The sequence below is a fragment of the Mandrillus leucophaeus genome, unplaced genomic scaffold (assembly GCF_000951045.1).
Source record: "Mandrillus leucophaeus isolate KB7577 unplaced genomic scaffold, Mleu.le_1.0 Scaffold147, whole genome shotgun sequence".
Classification (NCBI taxonomy): Eukaryota; Metazoa; Chordata; class Mammalia; order Primates; family Cercopithecidae; genus Mandrillus; species Mandrillus leucophaeus.
The window spans coordinates 2,555,679-2,580,600 of record NW_012101443.1 but is presented as its reverse complement, the minus strand read 5'-3'; the positions used below and the strand labels follow the sequence as shown (position 1 = coordinate 2,580,600).

Below are 24,922 nucleotides of genomic sequence, written 5' to 3'. Positions count from 1 at the left end.
CGCCAGGCCCCTTGGCCTAACGCCAGGATTCCCGGTGCCCGCCCTCAGCGCTCTGAGATTAGACAACGCCCCACAGACCGCGGCTCTCTGTTGACCATCCGCAACGCCGAGACCGGCGTACACAAGCCTGCGGCCGCTAGCTCTCCCACAAGGCCGAGCGCGGCCAAAGGGCAGCCCCGCCCCCGCCACCTCCTGCAGCTCTATTGGCTAATGCGCCTGCCACTCAGCCGCGCGCCCGACCTCGGCCTCGGGCCTGGAGGAGGGATCCCAAATCTCGGCTCGGCTCGGCTCCAGCTGCCTCGCTTCTCCTTGACGTTTACTGTGTTTGGCATCTCTGTTCCAACGCCAGCAGCCGTTTCGCGACCCACGGCGGACTTGCATAAACACTTTCTAGTTGGAATCTCACCCTGCGAGGTGGGCAGGGTGGTGATATTCCTGTTTGACGCCGACAGAAATAAGACAGATTGACTCTCAGAGTCATGTGGCGGGATTTTAAAGGGGGATCTTAATAGTGGCTCCAGACAGACCCGTGTTTTCTGCTTCTAGCATTAACTACGTCATTAAACACTTCTGAGTTAATTTTGTCTGTGAAATGGGGAAAAGATAGCCACCTTGCATAACTGGTGAAGAATTCGTAAACTGACAGAAAAATCTAGTAAAAGGACTGGCCCGTGGTTGGCTCTTAGTGGTATATGTGGGGCTGTGAACATTCCCAGGTCTTCTGACCTCTTGTCTGGGACTTTTTCTGCTAAACTAGCGATTCTCAGAGGCCCAGAGACTTCGGGAGATCCGGGGGCATCTTCAAGGGGATCCCTGAGTTCTAAACTGCAGAGGAACACTCTTAAGAGAGAGAATAAATATTTCCACCAATTATTACGGATAATATATATGTTGTCATCTATTTGCCAAAGACTGTTGTAAGTGCTTGTATACATTAAGTCACTTAATCTTCACGGTGAACACTATGGTACATCCTATTATAATTCCTATTTTACAGGCAAATAAACTGAGGCACGGAGACGTTAAATACCTTTCCAGCTAAAAAGTGTGGGAGCTGTTTTACGTTCATGCAATCTAGCTGATAAAGCCACACACATTAGTGTTTGTACTATATATTATTGTGCAAGAGGTGTCTTTGATAATGATTCTTGAGACACCATTTACAAGATGCCTCTGACTTTTATTAAACTCTCAAAGGGCAGGAGAAGAAAAAAAGAAAAATACAGAGGAACCTAAACCCTAAATCAGAGACAGACTACATGCAGATGTACAAATGGAAGATTAGAAACCCAAGTTGTGGGTACCATGTTTGGAATTCCGTTTTAGCTGAATGCTTTGGACTATCACGTCCCTTGGTGGCTCCCTGGAGCTGCCCATTAAGGAAGAACGATTGAATGACAGGATTGGAATGGAATGTAGCCATCATCTTACCTGACCACACAGACACCTCCCAGCAGATGAATGCATCACCTCCACATGATAATTTTGAAGACTTTCTGAGAAAGTGATAATATTAGCCTGTTACCTCACAATCACAAGGAACAGTACAGTGACTACAAACCCTATGTGCCTTATTCAACAGATGTCACAGAATAAAGAAAAAGACTGGGAGAGAGATGGGAGCTGATAGACCGGAGGAGACCAAAGACTTAAACTGAAGACTAAATCATGGGAAATGGGAGCAAGGACTTATTTGTTTAGAGGGTGAAAAGAGTGAATTTGCCTACAGGGCAAATCTGGAAGCAGCTCTCCCTGGGAGCCAGGTTAGAGTTCCTACTAAGGTGTCCTTGGCCTCTGCAGTGGTGGTGGCCTTGAACTACACAGCACACTTGGACACTCAGCTTCTGAATGTCCAGAGCAGTCCTGAGTCTTGCCTGAGAAAAATACTCAGGTGCTTGGGCTTCGCCTCTCCCTTCTGCCTTCTTTTCCTCCACCTTTCCAGGTCAGCCTGGGGAATATGGAGTGTGAGGAGGGAGGTGAGTGGAGGCTGAGTTTTGACCAATGTTATATGACATTTGAACCTGACCGATGGCAAAAGGAAGATCCTTTGGGAAGCAGGCCTGTGTTCTCATCCCTTTTCCTGCCCCTTTGGATCAGATAGCTGTCAATCATTGTCTCTGGGGCTGGTAAAGAACAGAGAGGGGCACCGGACAACATCAGCCAAGTAAAAGTAGTGCTGGGGGTTGGGTCCCAAGTGATCTGTCAACACATCCTGAAATGGTATTTTGAGTGACCAGAGAAAATGCAGGCTCCATGAAGGAGAGAAGTCTTGGGTGATTCCTGTGGAGAAATATTGGTTGTGAGATTTAAGAGGTGAAAGTGACATAGACAGGAAATGAGGCAAGAGGCTGAGAGTCAGTGGCACCACTTGCTTTGGAAATGGAGCAAAGGCTGTGAAGCTCACAAAAGCTTGGTCCTGGGGTGAGGTGTGGGGAAAGTTGGCCACATAGGACAAGAGCAGGGCTGCAGAGTTAAAGTCCCAAGGACAAGCAATGTGACTGTCTTTCCAGAAAGATTGGGACCTCACCAAACTACCATCTCCCAAGCCCTTCCATCCAACAACTGGATATTCTCTCTATGGCATGAATAACAGTTATTGTGCCACTTGGTATACAAAGACAATTATTATACATTTGCTTTGTACTGGGCTTTTGCTAACTGGCTGTAAGTGCTAACCTTTCATGAGTGACTCTAAAAAGGATGATTTCTGCACAGCTCTCTAAGCATTTGTGGACCCAGTCAGGAAAGCGGAAAGAAGCAACAGGCTTAGCAGATCATTCTGAATAGCTTTGGAAACATAAGCCAGGGAGACCCAGAATGAGGTAAGGAAACCAGTCTTCTCATTTGGAACCTAGAACATTTGAATATGGACACTTTGATGTTTACCTTGGCACCATTAGTATTGAGCAGATTTGTTAAGTATTAGTTTGAACCATCTGAATGATGTGCTGATATTCAGCTGTTTTTGATGCACAAAACATAGCAATTTCCTATGGCTGAATCTGATAAAATCCTGAGGTAATAAGATACTCTAAGAGATGTTAACTTAGTTGACTAGGGGAGAAAACTGAGGAACTTTGGAGACCTAGGTCTCTAAGAGTGAGTGTTCCCAATTACAAAACAATTCATTAAAAAGAGGCTTCCAGGATCTCCGGTTAAAAATTCTAGCTTCATTTATTTATTCATTCATTGTAACAACATCAAAAATCATTAAGCATCTCCCATGTGTCAGCCACTGTGCTAGAAAGACAGAATAAAATGATGGTCACTGCCCTGAAGGAACACACAGAATAGCGGGAAAGGAGTGAGGATGGTGCAGTGGACAGGACTACAGGGAAGGCCCTGGGGAAACAGAAGAGGAACAGAGAGAATGATTCTGGGGAGGGAAAGGAGGAAGAGAAGGAGAGGTGTGGTCTTAGCCAGAGAAGGTTTTGATGTGGGAAAGGCAAGTAATAATTAGCCAAATAGGCAAGGCAGGAAGGAAAGTTCCAGACAAAACCAGGCAGAGATGACCATATGATTTAAAGAAACAAGTTATATTTAGAGTGAATATAGGTGTATTAAGTCTACAGAAAGGCATTTATCAAAGGGCTTTAGGCATCTCCAAGTCAGGAACCGTGTCATATTTATGTTCATATAGCCAGTGTTGTGTCCAGGACCATACCTAGCACATGGTAGGTGCTTGGTAGATATTGAAATAAACTGGCCTGAGGTAAAAAGCCTGAAATTGAAATATACCACAAATTTAAAAGAACTTTTTTCTTTCCTGCTCCCATTAGTCTGAACTGATGAGGTTTCAATGTATTACTTGAAATGTTATGCACGAAAACATTCATTTGCAACCTATCTCTAGAAAGAGATGTGGTTATGTAACCTTTTAATCTGTGTGTCTAAGTAGATATCAAAAGTATGTCTTGCCTTGAGGACTTTCCTAAGTCTGTTCAATGCTGCTATAATAGAATACCTAAGCCTAGGTAATTCATAAAGAAAAGAGGTTTATTTAGCTCACAGCTCTGCAGTCTGGGAAGTACGAGAAGCATGGTGCCAACATCTGCTCAGCATCTGGTGAGAACCACGTGCTGGGTTAAAAAACATGGCAGAGAAGATCACAGGGGAAGCGAATACTTGTGAAGAGAGGCAAAACCTAAGGCACTCTGGGTTTTATACCAACGCACTCTTTTGGAAATAAATCCACTCTCACAAGAACTAGTCTAGCCTCCCCAGAGCAGGAACTCAGTCACTTGGTGAGAACCATGACAAGCCATTCATGAGGGATCTGCCCCCGTGACCCAAACACCTCCCATTAGGCCCCGCCTCCCACCACCACCACAATGGGGGTCAAAGTTCAACATGAGTTTGGTGGGAACAAATAAACTATATCCAAACCATAATACAGACTTTTTCAGTTCCTTATGTTGAATATTTAGTGTGTACTCTCCATAGGCCAGGTGATATAACAGGCTTGTGACCACAGTGGTAAATAAGGCAAATATAGACCCTGCCTTGAGAGAGTTTAATATTTAGTAGATAAAACAGTTATTATCTGTTAATTTGCCTGGATGAATCAGGGAAGGCTCTGAAATGGAGCAGCCTCTGGAAGATGAGGGCATTCCAGGGAGGAAGGGCGGCATATGCGCCAGCATGGAGGCGGGAGGAGATAGCATGATGTACCTGGAGAAGAACAAATAATGAGTGCTACATGGGGCTATTGGAAACGAGAAGGAAATGTGGAAGAAGAAGTTAAAAAGGTGGGCAAGGGTTAGCTCTTGAAGTGTCTTGAAAAGGAGTTTGTATTTTATTTTGTAGTCAAAGAAGAGCCATTGGAGGATTTTATACCAGGAACCAAAAATAGAGTCTGAAAATAGAGGCGCAGAGACTGGTAAGTTGGTGGTTGCCAATCAGTGGTCCAAGGAAAAGATAGATAAGCAGAGCCGTGATCAGCACCAGAGAAGAGGCAACAGAAGGGAGATGCTCAGGATACAATCAATGGGCTTCGAGAGTGACTGGACGTGGGGCACTGGAGAATAAGTGACATGGAGAGATCTAGATTGACCTCTGGGCCTACAGCTCAGGAAAGTGGGTGGGAGGTGGCATTCAGAGAGACCGGGAGCACTCCTCATCTTTCAGAGCCCAGCACATGATCAACAACAGCTGACTTATGAGTAAGATCTTGGGGTCCTTGAAACACCAAAACACTGGTATTTTTAGAATTTCACATTCTTACTGCCCAAGGAAACCCCTTGCAAAGAAAAAAAAAAAAAAAACCTTAAGAAAAGTGAAAGTATTTAAAAGGCTCCGACTTCTCCAAAACACCTCCTCTTTTCTTACTCTCCCAATTGTACAGTCAAAGCAATAACAGCAGCCACATATTAAGTCATTACCATCTATAGCCAAATAACTACAAAACCACAAGAGGGCAATGAAAATGGCCGTAAAGGCACAGAGTAGTAATTAGTTTCCCATTAGCACCAGCTACACTAATGTCAACATAGAACAATTAACATTCCTAACCTCATAATTAGGCTATAACCTCTGCATGTCTTGCCAGAGTAGATTGATGAATGGCACAGGAGGAATAAGCAATAATAAGGCAGCCGTGCAGTGAGACCACTGCATCCTGACCTTGTCTGCGGGTTATCCACAGTGCTGTTGGATAGAAAAGCAGTGGGAGAACTCAGTTGTGATTTCCACTGATCTAGCCATTCCCCAGCTAAAAACCATCTAATTCAGCTGCACTTTCTTTGAGTCCCAGGAAGTGAGTGAGTGAGTGGGAGAAAAGCTACAGCAGTAATAACACAGAAGGCAGAGTCCTTTTGCATTTATATCTCTTTATTCTGTCCATCACTAGGCAACCATTCTTTGTGCTTAAAACTACACATCTTTGTACATGTGACACCTTCTTCTTTGACGTAACCACTTTGGTTTGCAGTGTGCTAAGGGATATCTATTCTATTTATTTCTGTTTAGGTCAACCGCAATGAAGACCAATCCATTTGACCTCCATCCTGGCTCATCTCCTCTGTGTTCTCATAGCATCATATTACAGAATGGATCACAGACGCCTTTGCAGTTGCCTATTTATTTGTCCATTTCTCCCTCCAGACTGTGAGTTCCCAGAGGGCATGTCTTATCTATGTTAGTAGCTACATCTTCAGTACGTGGCTTTGTGGACAACACTCCATAACTGTTGGAGGAATGAATGAATGAGTGAGTGAGTGAATGTTTTCCCTGAAATTCAAGCCTTGGTGGTTGAACTTGTGATTATTTGGTTTACGGAACAAGCTAGGCTGATTGAATTGACTCGGGCAGGCAGAATTAGGCAAAATGTAACACAAAGAAGATGAGTACACCAGCCTCGCTGATTGAGGAGGTTAGCTGTGGATGAGCCAAGTGCCAGCTGCCAGCTGCAGTTGCAAGGCCGTGTTCTTCTTCTAGCTAAGAACATTTCGTGGCAGAGACTCACTCAGGGGTCTGAATATCAGAATCACAACCAGAAAATGGCATTATTGCACAGGCAAAAAGTTGGCGGCTGTCTCCAAGTAACAGTGTCTTGTTAGGTTCCCTAGAAGCAGAGTCTAAGACAAGGACTCTTGGTCAAGTGATTTACTGAGGTCATGCTCTCAGGAGAAAGGGAGTGAGAGGAGCATAATAAGCAGGAAGAAAAGCTAGAGGAGAGCTCAGCTGGAGACTGGCTGCAGCCTGATCACCTTGAGCTATGGGGTTGGCCAACCCTTTGTCTTTCTGTGTGGATCAGTCATTGGTTGTGGGCTATCCCCCTGGGGACAGGAACCCATAACCTCCTAGTGAACACATCTCTTATTTCAGTAGAGAGCAATTCTCTGGAAAAGTGGGCAGCTGTGAGCTGTTGACAGTATCCAGAGCTGGAGGATGGGTGCATGGCTGGTAAAGGTGCTCTGAGCATGGCACCTCCAGCATCTACAAGAGTTGTATTGTGTGAAATATTGTTATAGTCACTTCTCAAAAAAAGACATTTATGCAGCCAACAGACGTATGAAAAAATGCTCATCATCACTGGTCATTAGAGAAATACAAATCAAAACCACAGTGAGATACCATCTCACGTCAGTTAGAATAGCGATCCTCAAAAAGTCAGTACACAACAGATGCTGGAGAGGATGTGGAGAAATAGGAACGCTTTTACACTGTGGGTGGGAGTGTAAAGTAGTTCAACCATTGTGGAAGACAGTGTGGCGATTCCTTAAGGATCTAGAACTGGAAATGCCATTTGACCCAGCAGTCCCATTACTGGGCATCTACTCAAAGGATTATAAATCATTCTACTATAAAGACATGCACACGTATGTTTATTGCAGCACTATTCACAATAGCAAAGACTTGGAACCAACCCGAATGTCCATCAATAATAGACTGAATAAAGAAAATGTGGCACAGATACACCATGGAATACTATGCAGCCATAAAGGAGGATGAGTTCATGTCCTTTTCAGGGACATGGATGAAGCTGGAAACCATCATTTTCAGCAAACTATCACAAGAACAAAAAAAAACAAACACCGCATGTTCTTACCCATAAGTGGGAGTTGAACAATGAGAACACATGGACATAGGGAGGGGAACATCACACACTGGGGCCTGTTGGGGGGTGGGGGGCTAGGGGAGGGATAACATTAGGAGAAATACCTAATGTAGGTGACAGGTTGATGGGTGCAGCAAACCATCATGGCATGTGCATAACTATGTAACAAAACTGCATTCTGCACATGTACCCCAGAACTTAAAGCATAATGAAAAAAAAAGAGTTAAAAAAAAAAAGAAATATTGTCATAGTAATCACTACTGATTATTGAGCATCTACTATATGCCAAGCGCTGTGATAATTAGATGTATTTGCTTAGATACTCCTTTGGATACACCTGTTAGAAAGGTAATATATTAGCATTTCCATCCGACAGATGAGGAAACTCAGATTCATGCTTAGAATAATTCCTTTCTCTGTCTACATTCCTATGATAGAATCAGGATAGTGCACATCCAACTGGCCTGAATTCCATGCATTCATTCTATTAATGAATTCCACCAATGCTTTTGAGCACCTATTACGTACCAAGACTAGGCTAGGCCCTAGGGATATATATCAGTGAAACGATAGTCTTGAATCCTGTCCTCAAAGGATAGGACTAAGCCTCAGGCCTAGATCCAATGTGATCTAATTAAAAAATATTATTTGGACATCTGCTATTTGTACATTCTGATTCACCATGCCCTGATCAAGAAAGAATCCAGACCCCGTGCCTCTGTGAAAGTCCACTTGAATCCCTCATGTAAAACATGTTACTGGATTGGGAAAACCTGTTTTCAATACTTCATACAAACCAAGCACGGCAGGCACTTTCCCTGTGCATGAAGATTAAATTTGGTGATCTCTAAATTCGCTTCCAGCTATCACATCCTCAGATTCCCATCTCTGACCATCCAGAGTGCTCATGGCTACACCTTTACTGGGGACTGTGACGGTCTGTTTTATGTGTCAACTTGGCTAGGCTGTAGCCAGTTACTCAATCAAACACTTATCTAGGTGTTGCTATGGCAATATTTTGTAGATATGATTAACATCTACAATCACTTGACTTTAAGTGAAGGAGATTATTGTCACTAGTATGGGTGGACCTCATTCAGTCAGTGAAAAGCCTTAGGAACAGAACTGAGGTTTCCCTGGGGAAGAAGAAATCCTGCCTGTGGAGTGTACCTTCACCTCTGCCTGAGTTTCCAGCCTGCTATCCATCACTACAAATTTTAGACTTTCAAGCCACCCCCACAATCACTTAAGTGAATTCCTTGAAATAAAACTCTCTCTCCCTCTTTCTCAGCACACACAGGCACGCACGCACACACACACACACACACACACACACACACCCCTCTCCTCTTGGTTCTGTTTTTCTGGAGAACCCTGAATGACACAGGGACTCACCATGTACTTTTCTTCTTGTAATATTGTCTGGTATATACAGTTTTACAGCTTCTGATGTGCATAGTTACGGCCCATCCAGGTTACTAGTACATAGATGAAGCCCATGCTTAGAACACCAACAAAACAAGGATACCAGAGCACGAGAAAAGCTTATCGTCAATTCAATTAACTTAACCAGAGTTTTACAATAAGAACATGCAGAAATTTTGCTTACACATGAATTCTAGGTTTTTTTTTAAGTACCTGTATATGGGTGGGAAGGACTGTAATCATTTCAGGTTGGAGCCCCTAAATGTATTAATCCAGCTCTGTACATCTCCAAGTAGAATATAAGGTCCATGAGGTCAGAGGCCAAGCCTTGGTTTCTTTATGAGCCTATTGTACCCAGTATGATGTTTTACAGATAATCACATACATAGGAGGTGCTGCATCAACCTAGTATTTTCCTTTTGTTTTATTATCCAGAATATGTTAACTTTGGGAAATGGGAAAAACAGGCTCAGAGAAATGCAGATTTGTTTGGTTTTAGGAAAATTGATTTACCATCTCCAAAGGAGAGGCTGCTTCCTCCGTATGGCTAGATTTATTATCTGGAAGGCAGTCCAGAAACCAGCCCTTCTCTTGTTTCTATGTCCATTGGCAGGTGCTGGGAGTCCAACTGACTGACATGTGTCAGGTTTTGTGAGTGTTTTAAGAGAGATTCATTTTGCAACAGCACATAGGCAGGCTGTCCCAAGCCAGCAGCAAGCATTGTTGGCAGTGGAAGGGATTAAAAGGACTTTTGCAGAGACTCAGAGTCTAGACTCTTTCTTGAACACAACCTGGAATAACAGTGTGATGTGTAAACAGCAGGTGTCCCGTAAATTTGTGTTTATAGGCCAGCTGACCTTTGACCCCTGAATGATTAACACCCCTGATGGAGTACGTAGAAAGGGGTCCAGATCCTTAAGCAAATAACTTCTGCTTCAGGTGAGAATCTACCAACTTGAAAAGAGTTGTTTCGACCATAAAAAGGGACTTCAGATTGAGTCCAGCCTGTGGTAGGAAACTTCCACTAACTTGAGTGTGCACCCTGGTGTGTCTCATCCCCAACCAAAGACAAAACTGATCATGCAGCCTAACATTACAGAAATAGAGAATAGAACTCAGAGCCCAAGAGAAATATATGGAAAGGCTTCCAGAATAAGAAAATTAGGAGAATTATAAGATAACTGTGTGTAGGGGTACCCGAAAGGCATTGAAGAGAGAAAAACAACATAAGAGCCGAATGAACTCCATCTCCCATGCATCTCTGAAAGGTTTTCCTGCAACTCCAGTAATGTTGCCCACTTTCCTGCAGGCCTTGCTAGCCCTGGCCTTCCCTCCTTCCATCCAGTCCCCTCCACACTGGCCAGAGTGAGGCTGTGTACATCCTCTGTTTACCTAGAGCCGGTTATGTAAAGCCCACATCCTTCACAGGACACTCAAAAGCTCTCAGAACTAGCTATTCTCAGCCTCTCTCCAGCTGCATCCCCTCACTACGCCTTGCCCCAGATGCTCTTTGGTCGCACAGAACTACTTCACATTACTTTAACTACTCCATGCCCTTCCAGCTTCCAGGCCAAAAATGCCTGCAGCCAACCTTTCAAAAGTTCACCAACCTTTCCAGGCCTAATTCAAAGCTAGCTCCCATCCCCTCTGGCTGAATCCATCAGCCTTTCTTTGATGCTTTCCTAATACTCCCTACTCTCCATGGATATTGTATTCCAATTATTTATATAGTATATTCACACTTCAATTCTCAGCAGAATGTGAGTTCTTCCAAATCTCTGGGCAATGGTCCATTATTTTTAAAATTCTTGGTGCCTTGTTCCATACTTGTCACTTAGTGGGTCCTCAATAAATAGAATTAGATAAATGAAGTATTCAACCAAGTGACCTATATTGGCAAGCCTGCCCTGCAGCTCACACTCAGGCATTTCTCTCAAGCTCTTCCTCCCTTTTACCCCATCTGAAAATTGATGCTCGTTAGCGTGTCCGATGCTACTGCCGCAGATTTCCATATGTGCCCTGTGCCTTCCACACAGACTCTGTGCTCATGTTGCAGGAAAATAAGCTTCACAGGCTGTACGCATCCAGCACCAAGCAATGTGAATATGGGGTGTCCAATAAACACTGATCACGTTAATGATTTGTGATATTTTTCTGCCATTCAGTTATGTGCTTTGAGAAAAGAGATAATGGCACAGGGTCAAAGGCCGATGTGAATTGCAGGGAAATCCACTTGTTGGTTGGGGGCATTAGGTGCACCCTCTGCCCTCCTGCAGTCATTCTCTATCCACTGCGGGTGGGTGGCCCTCAGACACAAAGGGATCCATCCCACTGCAGGGCCCTGTTTGTGGAGGGGCTGATGAGTGACCTCTCTCAAGTCAGGTATAGCCCTTAGGCCAGGAGAGAAGCTAGAAACATGCTGTGGCGCCCAGTTCCAGGTTTCCAAAGACCGTGCCTCATTTGAGTGGGTGTTGCTCTTCAGATTGAACTGAGGTGTAATTCTGCTTAAATCAACATTCAGGACGAGCCATAACAAATGACAGCTTTTCATTGCTGCTGTAGCTCCATAAGCAAGATTATCTTAGCAATTAGAGGGTAATTATTGTCTACAATCAGAAGGGGAGAGGTGTCAGAACAAGGCCGGCAGAAGTGGTCACATGATGGATAATTTATTAGATGGTGAGTGGCTATTTTTCTCTCTCTAGGCCTTTGTGAGAAAAACACCCAAATGCCACAAGTGCATCCCCAGGGAGCTGCAGGGTGGCAGGAGCCGAGGATGCAAAAACATAATTGCCTTCTATCTACTCTGATTTGAGCTTCATCAAATCCTTTGGCTCCCAGGGTATTCTGCAGCAGATGTGTGCACAATATTCCAGCACTGGGACTTGTGTCTGTGGGTACTGCTGGGGGCCCAAGAGTCTGAGGGTCTGCAAAGCCTCCAAGCCCTTCCCCTTCCTCCCAGGCCTCAGGGCCTGTGCTGGCCACCCTCCTGTACAGCCCTTACTTGGCATTCTTGCTAAGTTCTCTGGGGGCTCCAACCTTGACTCTTTTCATTCCATGATGATTTCTTCTGGGCTCTGCGCCTCGGGGGAGAACTTGCAATGCTAGTAATAAGCAAAGAGCGCTCATGATTAAAAAAATGAATTTTCCTGTCTTAAGAGAGAACAGCAGAGCTTAAGGGCTTTCATAGGATTCTGAACAGTCACCTGTCTTGTCCGGCCATTGTCTACCCATGCATCCATCCGTTCAGTAAAACTCTTTTGTGCTCACTGTGCTCAAAAAGCAGGAAGGTTTTGCCCCAAGGTAGTTCACAGCAGAGTGAAATACAGACTAGAAACCAGATAAGCACCATGAGGCGATTTGAAAATAAAAGATCATTCTCCTCTACCATAAACCATGAGTCCTTAGGGAGACATGGGTATACACACACCCTCCCAGATGACAAGGCAATAGCTTATACATGGGATTTCAGCTTCCCTGGAGGAGCTAAATAAGTGAACCTACGAATGCCAGTGTTTGGTCACATAGAAGGCACTGAAAAACCTATGGTGACCAAAAAGGTCAGTGGTTGCCCCACCCTCCAACACTCACCCACACACAGACACTCTTCTCTGATTTGACCAAGCCATTCTATTGCACCTCTCTGACACAATAGGCTGTTTCATACCTTTGCTATCTTTATGTTTGTCTTCCAGGGCCTGGTCTGCTTGGTGAGACCTCAGCAGCTTTGGAACCTGCTTTTCTAGAGACCTCTCCAGAATCTCCTGGCCAGGTTCACCCTCTGCCATTACTGTGCATTGTCCAAATCTTCCTTGCACTTAGCACCCTGGAGCATGTATGTGTGATCTCAGGCCAGCCAGTGAATGTGCACTTAGAAAGCTCACTCATCCTTAAATCCATGAGGCCCAGAACAGAAACAATCAGATGTTCTGAAAAAATATCAGTGTTAACTACTCAAGTATCTTCTTGTTAAAATATTCTTCTTAATCTGTCTCTCATATTCAATCATTCACTAACTCAATTTCAGACATTAAATTGAACACCTACTATGTGCCAGATATTATGATCAGCCTACCTGTCATGGTCTCTTTTGGAAAGAATCTTCTAAACCTGCATCTTAAAATTACCTTTGGGGGTTGTGCTGATAGTGTGTATTCAAGTCTTGTGGTGAACAGGAGGAAAAATATATCATCTTACCTTTACAGAGGTTATTTATTTTTTATAAAGCATCTTCAAACCCTTTGGTTAAGACCTCTCACAGTTGAGCAAGTAGAGTTGTGCTGAATTCTAATATAGGGAACCATGGGAGGCAACATGGTTTGAAAATCTGAGCTGTGTGTCTTCTCTGGAGAGAGCACATGCATCTACTAGCTCCTGACTCCACTTTGAAACAGGGATGGATAACAAATGGCATCAGTGCCACTCAAAGAGTTGTAAGTGGCAGCCAGCTATTCCTCTGCCTAATGATCGCTTTGTGTATTCATTTTCCTCTTTTCTCATTTTGATCTCTCCCATTTCCTATCTTCCCTTGCTTTCTGCTTTCTCTCTTTCTGATGACTTTATCCTCCCATACATTCATGCCCTTGAAGTGGGCATTACTTAACACCCGCCACTAGGCACTCAAGAGATTTGCTTCCCCTTTGCTTCTAGGCTGGATTAAACCCACGTTCCAGCATGTGGTATGGGAGGCAGGGAGGGCCAGAACTGGCACAGCCTCTGTGTCTTCAGGCTGCTGATCATTCCATTCCACATCAGACTTTCTGAGGTGAACGAGCTAAACCAGTGGCACGGGTCTGACCTATAAACAAGGCAGCACCCAGGAGCAGGCCATTGTTGCTTTGTCTGGGTTGAGCACTCAGCTTTGTACAAGTCAGACAAAACACCTGAACATGGAGCCTGGGCTCTTGCCCAGGGTTTCATTCTCACTGTCGCTAAGCCACAGGATGGGAGCAGAAAGGCAATGCTTGCTTTCAACCCCCATGCACACAGAAAAGCCTCCTCAGCCCAGCATCAGCTTCCCTAAACACCACCCAGGGGGCAGTGAATGTTGATTGACTGGTCCTGATTTATTGGAGCAGAAGAGGAAAAGAAATGACAGGCCCTAAATGTCAAGGCAAGGAGGAGTGTGGCCTGGCCGTAAAGACAGCCGAGAGTGTGCACTGGGATGGGTCACGTGACTAGGATTCTCAGGCCAGGAGAGACCAGAAGCCAATTCAAGTGGGAGGTGTCAGAAATGCAAAGTCGGCTGTAAAAATGTCAAGAGCAAGGCAGGGAATAAGGCAAAGGGAAGAGTGCCTTCTGTTTTGTGGGAGGCAGGTTACAAAATGTTAGGAGTGCACATTTACTTTCATATGTCTGTTTGGTTGCAAGTCGAATCTGCTGTCTGCTGGAACTCAGGAGAACTGATAGGAATGCATCATCCAGAAACCTGATGCTACCCCAGGGAGTTCTGATGCTACCTTCCTATGCTGCAGAGGACTCTCCTGCTGCAGCACTAAGAGAAATTCAGATAGTAAGTCAATCCAGACATGCGCCGTGAAAGTGAGCTCTTACAGGCGTGGCTTGCCTGGTGAAAGGTAATGAGGAGTAGCTGAGGCTGCACCTGCTCAGGAGCCCATGTGCTCAACAAGAAAACTCCAAGCTTGCTTCAATTTGGCATTGTTTTTAATGAACATTCACTGTTTTAATTCCATTCACTGTTTCTTGTTTATTTGAGATGGGGTCTCTGTCACCCAAGCTGGAGTGCAGTTGTCATCTTAGTTCGCTGTAGCCTCAAACTCCCGGGCTCAGGTGATCCTCCCACCTCAGCCTCCCCAGTTGAGACCACAGGCATGCACCCATCTTCATTCTGTTTCTTATCCTTGCTGGCCTACTGGAGGGGTCCTCCTGGAGATGAGATTCTTCCAACCTGACAAACTCTATAATTATTTCTACCAGAGCCACAATCTTCCTGGCCAGTGGCTGAAAGGGGGCAATGCCCAACATGGAAATGCATACCTGCCACTCAGCAGGAATCTGGCGGGGCTGAAAACCCACCACATAAAGGCAGTCTCAGGAGGCAGGAACCGGGCCACTGTCTTAGTTTCAATTCCTGAAACAGGAATCTAGATGCAAATGTTTACTGGGAATGTGATCCCCAGAAACACAGTGAGGGATTGGAGAAGCAAGATAGAGAGAGGCGGGTTAGCCAATAAAGGGGGTATTCATGAGCAGGATGCTGCACAGAGCACTTGGGTAGAAGTAGAGTAGAAAACACGTCGATTTTCCTGTTGGCAGGGGGTTTAAAAAAAAAAAAAGACTTTATTATATATTTTTTAAACCAGCTCCATCCTTCATTGGTTAAGGGTTGCTCCAGGCACCTTTAACTCTGATGCTGTTCTGGGCTTCCCCATGCAGGGGCTTAACAAATTTCTGTGGCCAGAGAGAGTCATCAGGCAGAGATGCAGAAGCATCTCTGGGTAAGAAGCCACAATGTGTCCATGAAGCTGCAGATGACCTGCAAGGGAACCTGTTCCATCCACCTGCAACAGCCATCATGACAGTAATGTCTTCTCATCTGTGTGCCCAGACATGTGCACATGTGCATGCACATGCACACACACTCACACATACACAAATGCAAATTGTTGTACCCTTTTCTCATTTGCACTCCCCCTCACCATGACCACGTAAAAATAGAGTCTCCAAATAGTCTCAGCCCTGCTGAGCCATATAGCCTTGCCCTGCAATATGAGCAAGTAGAAACAGTATATGTAGCCTCCCAGGCCCCAGCTACTCCAAGGTAAATCCATGCCAGTTTCTAACTTCAGCCCAGCTGGAAAGGCTAGGACTTGCATTGGCTGTTTTGCTTAAGCCCTGCTGAAGGGCAACATGGGGTGATGGGAAAAACTGGAACAGATGTCAGGAATTTGAGGTTTCTTGTGTCCTGTTTGCCAGTAAGTTACATAACTTCCTTAGTTGACTTCTAGAACTTAGTTTCTCCCTTGGTAGAACTAGAGTAATAATACCCGCCCTATTTGCCTCTAAGAGTTGTAGGAAGACTCAAAAGGAGCCAATTCACGTACCTGCGATCACCTTGACATGCTAGGGATATTCCTCGCAAAGCCTTATCCTGCTGAATCTTCACCTAATTACACTGGTTTTAGGCTTGAAGCAGGGACCTTGCTGGCTGACCTCTCAAAGCCTCCCTTTCCCTTGTTCCCATGTGTAGCATTCTGTTTTGGGAGCACAGAATGTCCTCTGGTCTAGAGGAAGCTAAGCCACTGTTTGCAATCAGTCCAAGCAGATCAAGTTAACGACAAGGCCATTTTGGAGGCACACAAGGAGTCCTCTTTGCAGATGGGCACGACAGGCTTGCTTGCAGCCTGAGTGGTGAACAGCCCCTTCCATCTCTTCATTTGCTCGTATCAAATAGCAAATTCCAGAATCACTGTACAGAGTGGTGGATGGGACAACACAACTTACCCAAAATATTAATAGGCACCCATGAGGGCACTAGCTGTTGTGCCTAGTCTGTGTCATTAAGGCCTGAGTGATGTCAACAGAGAAGCTATTGTTGGCTGGATCTGTCCCCTCCAGCTCAACCAGGGAGTGTTTGTTAGTCACTTAGGAAGAGCTGCCCTAAAAGGTGAGTGTGGTTCTCAAAGGTGGGAAAAACTAACAGTTCTTGAAGAGGACTCAAGGTGTATTGGACCATCAAATACTGGAGTTGATGTTGAAGTCTGTAACAATGGTAACAGTACCCAACGTGTATTCATTGTGGGCTCAGCCAAGATCTCTGGGGACTAACGAGGGGAAGGGTGTTGAGCCCTTCTACACAGGCTCAGAAAGAAAGGTTCTCATCATCCATTTAGAAACAATGGAAGCAAAGGAACTCTCTGGGACAGAAACTTTGTCAGTCGGGGAGAGGCTTGAAGGAGACACTAAATGGTTCCCAGAATGAATTCCCATGTAAACCTAAAGAATGCTGACAGGGAGAAGCCATTGCTCATTCTCCCTTTTAAGCCAAATAATATCCTCCTGCCGGAACAGAGTTGTTCTTGGCACTTGGAAGTAAATGTGAGGAGGGAATCAAAACACAATGCCTGAGAAAGAAATCCATAAGAAATCTGAAGGCCAGGACGTGGTGAAAAGTAATAAAGATAGATGGGTCAGTGGCAGGAACAAAGATTAACTGTACCAGAGGAGATGGTGCTTTGGCTCTGAAAATAGGGATGAGCCAAAGCAGGAAGTGCTGCAGAGACACACATGTCCTTCATTTCCACCCTGAAGGCTCAAAGGAAGGCCGCTGCCCAGCCACGCGGAAGCTGCAAGACAGGCTTCTGGAGGCTGGGGCCTCCTTGCCCTAATCCTGGAAGGATATTCCACGTCTAAATCACTGAAGCTTCATCCTGTGATGCAGAAGCTCTCCCCTTGTGAACAACCAACACAGGAAGTAGTGAAACCTGGTAGAGAGAATATTCTCTTTCTCCACCTTCAGTTATACCAGAACTGCCTCCAGGGACTTTGGCAGGTTTGACAAATGGCAGAATAATTTAGAAGATTTTCTTTGTTGGCAAAGGAAAGCCAATGGTTGGGCACAAACATGCTGCTGCGGTTGTTTGTACAATGAAGCTCTAGATTGCAGGCAGAAATGTCAGGTTCCTTTCAGCTCTCTTCAGAGCTAATCTAGTTCCCACGTGCAAACTCAATCTGTAGCATTTGGGTAAAGAATACTCAGTCCTCTGCCATGACAAGAACAAATTCATCACCCACACCATACATTGTAGCTAAGGGCATCATTGTGCCCACATGAATCACCAGGCAGAGACGGCTGCCGACTCTGAAATTCTTTACTCATAGAAGACTCACGTACACTAATGCCGACTATTTACGCAAGCACATTTCTCCAGGTGGCCTGGAGCAGTTTACAAGATGCTGGCTCATTCCTTATCATGTCACTTGGAGGGAGAGCAAAAGGTGAGGAAGAGGAAGGGCCGGCATCATCATCTTCATTTTATGTGGGGAAACTGAGGCTCACACAAGCCATAAAGTGAAATGTATAGACATTTATGAGTCAGAAATCGACCATGGAAGAGGCAAAATGAGCTCATCTGAATCATGAGTGGACTATGTCTTGCCCAACAATTTCATGCAGCTCTTCCAACACAACTGTTTTGATACAGCAGCCTCAAAACAAGCCAAAATTCGACTCGCTGTATTTGGTTTATAACCAATTTCCCATCTTTCATTCCTTCTCTGACTTCTACCTGATTTCTGAATTTGGTTGACCCTGTTTTTTGTTTGTTTGTTTTGTTTTACTTTAAAAGACCCTCAACCCTCCTGGGGTCCTGACCTGCTATTTCTTTCATTTTGAACCTCTACCAGTTCTTTCCTTCATCTGTTCCCAATCCTTATACCCTTGATGCCTGGAGGTAAGATTGACAATGGGGTGAAGATCAAGGTTGAGGCAAAGCTCACAGATGGCCTGCAAGATGCCTGTTTTACTCATCATTTATTTTTTAAAAAGCTGAACATTTATCGGCTGAATTTTTGAGCCATACCAAAATATCCTCATGTCAAAATAGCTGCAGTAAAGTGGTTCTATTAAAATAGCTGCCTCCAAAGAACTGAGAGTGGAGATGTCACCTGCTTCTGGCACCTGACTTTGGTCCTCTTCTGCGTGGCATTGCCTTCTGCTCTGCTGGATTCTGGTGTGTGGCTCATCAGAGGAGGCACTAACACCAGGGCTGCCTTTTATCTTGCTGATCCAAGCGAGGACTATGTAGGTGTCACAGATGAAACTCATCCAGAAACCCAACAGGATGCTAATGGCATGGCCACGTGTTTCCAGCACACCATGAGGCAGCTGGCTGGCATCAGTCCTCTCCCCAGCCTCCATCCCACCCCCATCCACCCATAAGCTCTTCTTGGTCAGAAATGCAATTCTTTGATGGTGCCAGACAGCCAGATGATGCTGGAAAGAAGAAAGAAAAAGAAAAAGCAGGTTTCTAAATTAAGCACAAGGCTCGTTTATAAAAATAAATAGCCACAGCCTAGCAACGTGCTCACAGCTCAGCTTTCCTCCGTAATAAAACCTCTGTGGCTGAAGCCTGGGATGACACAGCCTTCAGAGGGCCCCACGCCCTGGCCCTCCTCATGCCCTGGCCCCTCCCAGGGTAGTACTCATCTGGAGAGTGCTGACAGTGGTACTTTGAGGGCCCCATTCTTCATTCAAGGCCAACCAAGGGCCAGACTCCAAAAAGCAGAAGGAAGGCAGAGCTTAATGAGGCCCATGAACACTTGCAGACTCTTGGCAGCAACTAATACACCTGTAGCAAAAGTGGTCGAAGTTCCTTGGGCTACTCTGTTGAAATAGGAACTCCTCCTTAAGACCATGTCTTGTTTGTTCACCATTGAACAGTACTCAGCTTAGCACAGGGCACGTATTGAGTACTCATTCACTATGTGAGGGAAGGCTGGTTAGAGGCATAAATGAATGAATGAATTCTGCCATCCCATTGTTGATGCTCTCCAAACTCTTCACTACAAATGGAGTCAGTTCCAGAATCCAAAGAGAGGCATCCTTCTCCTGGTTATGACATGCACCAAAGAGGCATCCCCTGAGCTGGATATTTAAATCCGAACCCACAGCTGAAGTGAGCACCAAGATGTACTGAACAAGTGTGGGCTCTTACTGACTCAAGTGGTGAGGCTGTTACAATGGGCAAGGGCAGAGGGCATGGGATATGTAGGTAAGTATTGTTAGCATTCCTGAATCTTCTCCTGTTCTTTAGGCAGCAGCAGTTCCAAGGGTGAGCTGTTGCTCAGCAGAGAAATGGCAGGACAAAATAGCACATTTGCTTCTGGTCTTAGTCCTGTTGGAACACAAAAAGTGGAGTCTTCAATGCTGTTGGAGGCTTAACAGGTCAAATACATCAGTAATAGGCATGGTATGAAAAATTTAATCCTGCTACCAACTCCCCCAAGTCATGGAGTGGTTAAGTATGGCTGGGGTCATACGGAGACAGTCCTCAGAATACTGAAAATGTGATCATCCTGAATCCCATAAGGATCCTCGTGAGGTTAGAAGGGGCAACGTGACTCCATTTTGACACCTGAGAACAATTGCTTTGGTGAGTTTCTACGTATTGCTTTGTGATCAGAGAGTGGTACAGGACAGCATGTGAAAGTCATAAATCACCATCTCAGAGCAGGGCTACTTAGTTACAATATTTAAAAAGAACAGAGAAATTGTCACACAGCATCATTTAGAAATCTGTCTTCAGGCATCTTCGTCTGGCCTGGCTGGAAAGAGTAAAACCATATTTATGTCATTGAGAAAAAGGTTCTTAATTAAATTCAAATGTATAAGAATATATCCTAGGTCTACTTTTGGAACAATAATCTGGGAACCAAAAAAAAAAAAAAAAATCCAAACAGCAACAAAACTGGTACAATAGCATTTAGCTTCACACAGCAGCATATAATAGAGAAGCAGAAGTCCTCCTAGACTCTGGACTCTTAGATTGACAAATCCCACAAGCCAGAGCACCAAAGTCATTGCACTGGGACATTTAGGAAGAAGAACTCTAGCAGTGACCTGATTAGGAGACAGCTCCAGCAGAGAGTCAGCACACAGACTGGCCAAGCTACCCCCAGATCTTTGGTGATATCTCTTTGGTGGAGATAAAGGAAACCCTTTCCAGAGCAGGCCAACTATGGCATCCACAACCATAGTCCCTGCTCCAGCCTAGTGAGGACATAATGTGTTCCATAAGTCCCTAAGGCTCCATGCCCAGGGCTCCCACTTCTGACACGGCGGCTCGAGGATAAGACCCCACTGACCCCATTCTCTATGGAGGGTACAGAAATACGTAAGAACAGAGTCCAGTACTCAGCTCTGTGACCTTAACTACTTGGAAACTCAGTTTCCTTGTTCATAAAGTGGATAGAGTAAAAACAATGCTTTCTGTCTTCCAAGAGTGTATGAGGATCAAATAAAATACTATTATGTTCAAGTGCTTCCCAGTCTGCAAGCTATTGTTTCACGTGACCATGTTTTATAAAATATAAAGGTATACAGTGAGAAGTTTGCTTCTGATGTGAAGATTGAGACTTCCTTTGTCACAAACTTTTAGGGTGCTGCCTGGTTCCATCTTATTCATAATCCTATTTTTTTTTTCAGATACCCCTGGCCAATTCCTTGGCTTAAAATACCAAAGACCTAGCATTTTAAAATTGTGTTTCTGTAACTGCTTCTTTCCTCTTACAATCCCTCAAAAAGTCTGCAATTCTAGAATGCATGAGGAACTCTGGGGCTCACATAGTCCACCACTCCACTTTGCAGATATACACGCAGAGGCACAGAAAGGTTAGGCAGTTGTCCAAGGTCACCTGTGGAGTTTCACTCACCCTATCCTCAGCTTCTCCCACAGCCTGCCAGTGTCTGCCCTCCAGTGGGTCTTTGACAAGGGCCACAGTTCAGATTCTACTCTTCTGCAGCTGGGACATCCATCTTCTGCCCTCGGACATCAGAACTCCTTGTCCTCAGGCCTTCAGACTCCAGGGTTTACACTAACAGCATTCCCCCGCTGGTTCTCAGGCCTTTGGCCTTGGACTGAATTATACTACCAGCTTTCTTGGGTCTTCAACTTGCAGGCGGCATATTGTCCCTCCATAATTGCATAAGCCAATTTCTATAATAAATCCCTTCTTAAATATCTGGATAGATAGGTAGGTAGGTAGGTAGATAGATAGATAGATACATACATACATACATACATACATACATACATACATACATATCCTATTGGTTCTCCTTCTCTGGAGAACCTTGACTGATACAGATTTTGGTGCTACACTCCCTCAATAATGACCACATTTTCCCACTTTTAAGTGAGTAATTGTTACTTAAGCTAGGTGTCTTATTTAGGATATGAGGGATGGGGAGCCAGAGGATGGTAGACAGTTGAGGGCAAGTGGATTAAAGCATGGCAGTCATGGGAACAGGCACCTCTAGTGATCATGATGCCTCATCTTAGATTATACCTTTGGAATTTGCCTTTTGTTTTTGAAAAAATAAATATATAACTATTTCATTTTTGTAGCTATTTGTAATAATTTGCTTCCTCACAGAAATGACAGAGTACATTCATGCAAAGCATATAAATGCACCTAAGTTGTTTTTGAGTTGTTTTAAAAGAATGTGTTAAGAAGTAGGATTTGTTAAGTGACAATTCTTCTACCATCAGCCCACCTTCCTGTCTGCAGATGACCTTATGTCTATCCAGGAAAGAAAAAATGAGGTTATTTTGTGTGAAATCCCACCCATCATCCCTACACCTACCTATCCATTTGAAGCCAAATTCTCCTCCTCCTTCCCTCCTCCCCAAACTACGTACTCATACAAAGAAGGGTCTTTCTTTCTGTCTGTGATTATAACTCTACCTCTGTGCTAGACCTATGGTGACCAACCATCCTGGCTTACTCAGAACTGAGGAGATTTCTGGGACACAAGACTTCAGTGTTAAAATCAGGAATATTCCTGGCAGACTGAGACAAGCTCGTAACCCTGGTAGGCCCCATGCCCTTGCCCAGGGACCTTTCTAAACAAGCCACGATTGAATGAATTGATACCAAATAGTAGCAAATTGCTATGTGATATTGGTGGTCAGGAAGAGAACTAGAAGGGATGAATGAATGAAATGTAGTGATTTTTTTTTAATGAAAACCTTCATGAATATGTTGGGAAAAACCCAGAGGAGGATATCCTGTTATCCAGATGAGCAGAAGAGCAGAAAAGTTACACTGAAGAATTTATATAGAGATATAGCTCCCATTCACTTGGTGGGTAAGTCAGGACAATCCACATTACATAGGAAACAGACCATAGTATTGCTTCACAACTTTCTAACTTCCTGTCATGCATTTATTAAAAATTATAACATCTGCAACATAGGTTAAGTTGAAAGGAGAATCTTCTTACCGCCACACATGACCACCTGAGTGGCCTCATGACCACGGAAACTACCTAGACCCCTGAGGACTGAGAGGTTCAGTATTTCAGCTCCACATACCACTATGTGGCTGGTTGGGAATCTTTGAACTATAGGATTATAGCATTCTGGCCTAAACAGGCAGGTCTAGACTCTACTCCATCACAAATCTGAAATCTTGACCCACATTCTCCCTAGGTTTCTGGTAAAACTAGCAAAGCCTAGGAGGTCAAACTGCCTCTGATAACCCGATATTGCGAAGCTTCCTCAAAGGCTATTTCCTGAAATGTGGGTTCCTGTTTACATTTCCCCTTCCTTGGTCCAGGTTTATCCCTACATACGCACAGAGTTGCAGCTTGACCAATGACTTAATGATTTTGGGAAAGAAGGAAGTAATCCTATGCTACACTCAGCTTATACTCAATAGTTGACCTGAAATAAGATTTAAAAAATTTTTAAAGATATTGCCAACAATTAAAAAATTCAGATATTTTTCATTAAAATTTTGAAAAATAAGCTGGCTCCTTTCAAAAAAGGAAAGATCTAGCAGCTTGGGGCCATAGTTTTCCCATGGGCACAATAATCTAAGACTGAAGGCCTTGGATAGTCCAGCAGACGGGTGTGTTGGCTGCCAGGGTTCAAATTCCATCGCTGCTAACTTACAGGTAACTGTATACATGAATGTACCCTCTCAGAGCCTTGGTTTCTCATCTTTAAAGAGTGTAAAACTAATAGTATTCATTTTTGTATACAAAAAAATGCTTAAAACTATCACATATTAATCATTCAATAAATGCCAATGGTTTTCCCCCAACACATACACTTATACAGGTAGCTTTACTGTTTTTCTTACCTTCATGGTCCCATGAGCGTAACTGCTAGTCTAGATAATTAAACTAAATGAGTTTGGCAACTGTGATACTTCAAGTCACTAGGATAGCTCAAGTCCACATCCTTTCCTGGGTTGACTGATCACCATCCCTGCATGAAACATGTCCCTTCTCTGTCTCTGAGTTCCTTCCTCATCCTGGTGGAGCCCATAATGAGGCCTGACAGCAGGGCAAAGGACACACAGCCAAGCAGGGCTTCAGATTTCCTAAATTCGAGGTTTCTGGACAAAGAAACATGGTCCCTTAATTGCTTAAGACTGTCTCATCCACTTTCTAACATTGAGTCTTTCTCTACCACTTTGACTTCCCAGTCCTCCCATAGGTATAATGGGAAAATCTTTTGCAGAATTCGCTTAGAAAGTCAATCAACAAGACACAAATCCTTGGGAAAACAAGGGGTACTTTCCTCACAGAAAGTTGTTTCCAGTAAACCAATTTCTGCTGCTTAGCAACCTTAATGATGCCTTTTTCACAATTACAGCTAAATAGAATCCTCTGTTGTCTACAGGGGATTAAGTGGATGCTTTCATGAGTCAGAAGAAAGCACCAGGAAATGTTGTACTCAAGCTTTAGATGAATGTAAAGATACTACACAAGGAGCGAAAACAGGGAGGCATGCCCTGGTTGTGTTGGATGATGAATATAGCTATTTTATTCATGCTTTGGGGTTTGACGTTTATTTTGGGAGTTAGTCGTAAAGAACTGGGTTGTTCGTTCATAGCTGAATAGATGGAGTCGTGATACCACCACCCTGTTTCTCTCAAGACTAATAATTAAAGCTGTGGTTACATCTTACAGCAAACTAAGGGAGTGACAGTGGAACTCCCTGGAAGTGAGGAAGCGCTTTTGAGGCAGGTTAAATGTTGCAACTGTCAAATCCCACAGTGTAGTCATTATGGTAAGATGAGGTGAACTGTGAGCCAGCCAATAAGAACAGCTGCTGAGTGGTACCATTTCCAATCACAGTCATCTCTTGGTTCTGACTAGAGAGACAGGGCAGGGGCAAAACCAGTCCCACAATTCCTTTTTACAAAGTTTAACACACTGGATGACTACACCTCCCATTGCTGAAA

At 44.3% G+C, this 24,922-nt stretch overlaps 1 protein-coding gene and 2 long non-coding RNA genes across 3 annotated transcripts; 1 reads left to right on the top strand and 2 right to left on the bottom strand.

Annotated features, from left to right (window-relative positions):
* The first annotated feature begins 317 nt into the window (after positions 1-317).
* On the top strand, positions 318-12,115 carry LOC105535503. The gene is made up of 5 exons (XR_001005440.1): positions 318-688; positions 1,583-1,763; positions 4,807-4,879; positions 5,968-6,105; positions 11,689-12,115. It is a non-coding gene; the product is annotated as an uncharacterized LOC105535503 (long non-coding RNA).
* LOC105535504 lies at positions 4,495-16,437 on the bottom strand. Its single transcript, XR_001005441.1, has 3 exons — positions 16,048-16,437; positions 11,988-12,087; positions 4,495-4,671 (listed from the first exon to the last, which is right to left on the bottom strand). It is a non-coding gene; the product is annotated as an uncharacterized LOC105535504 (long non-coding RNA).
* Positions 16,438-18,263: 1,826 nt separating this feature from the next.
* Positions 18,264-18,863, bottom strand: SMIM2 (small integral membrane protein 2). Its single transcript, XM_011974620.1, has one exon. The coding sequence runs from the start codon at positions 18,861-18,863 to the stop codon at positions 18,477-18,479; it is 387 nt and encodes a 128-aa protein (XP_011830010.1). The 3' UTR covers positions 18,264-18,476.
* Positions 18,864-24,922: the final 6,059 nt, after the last annotated feature.

Excerpts from the sequence above, each read along its gene's own strand:
- SMIM2 (XM_011974620.1), bottom strand. The coding sequence starts at position 18,863 with ATGGAGGCTGGGGAGAGGACTGATGCCAGCCAGCTGCCTCATGGTGTG.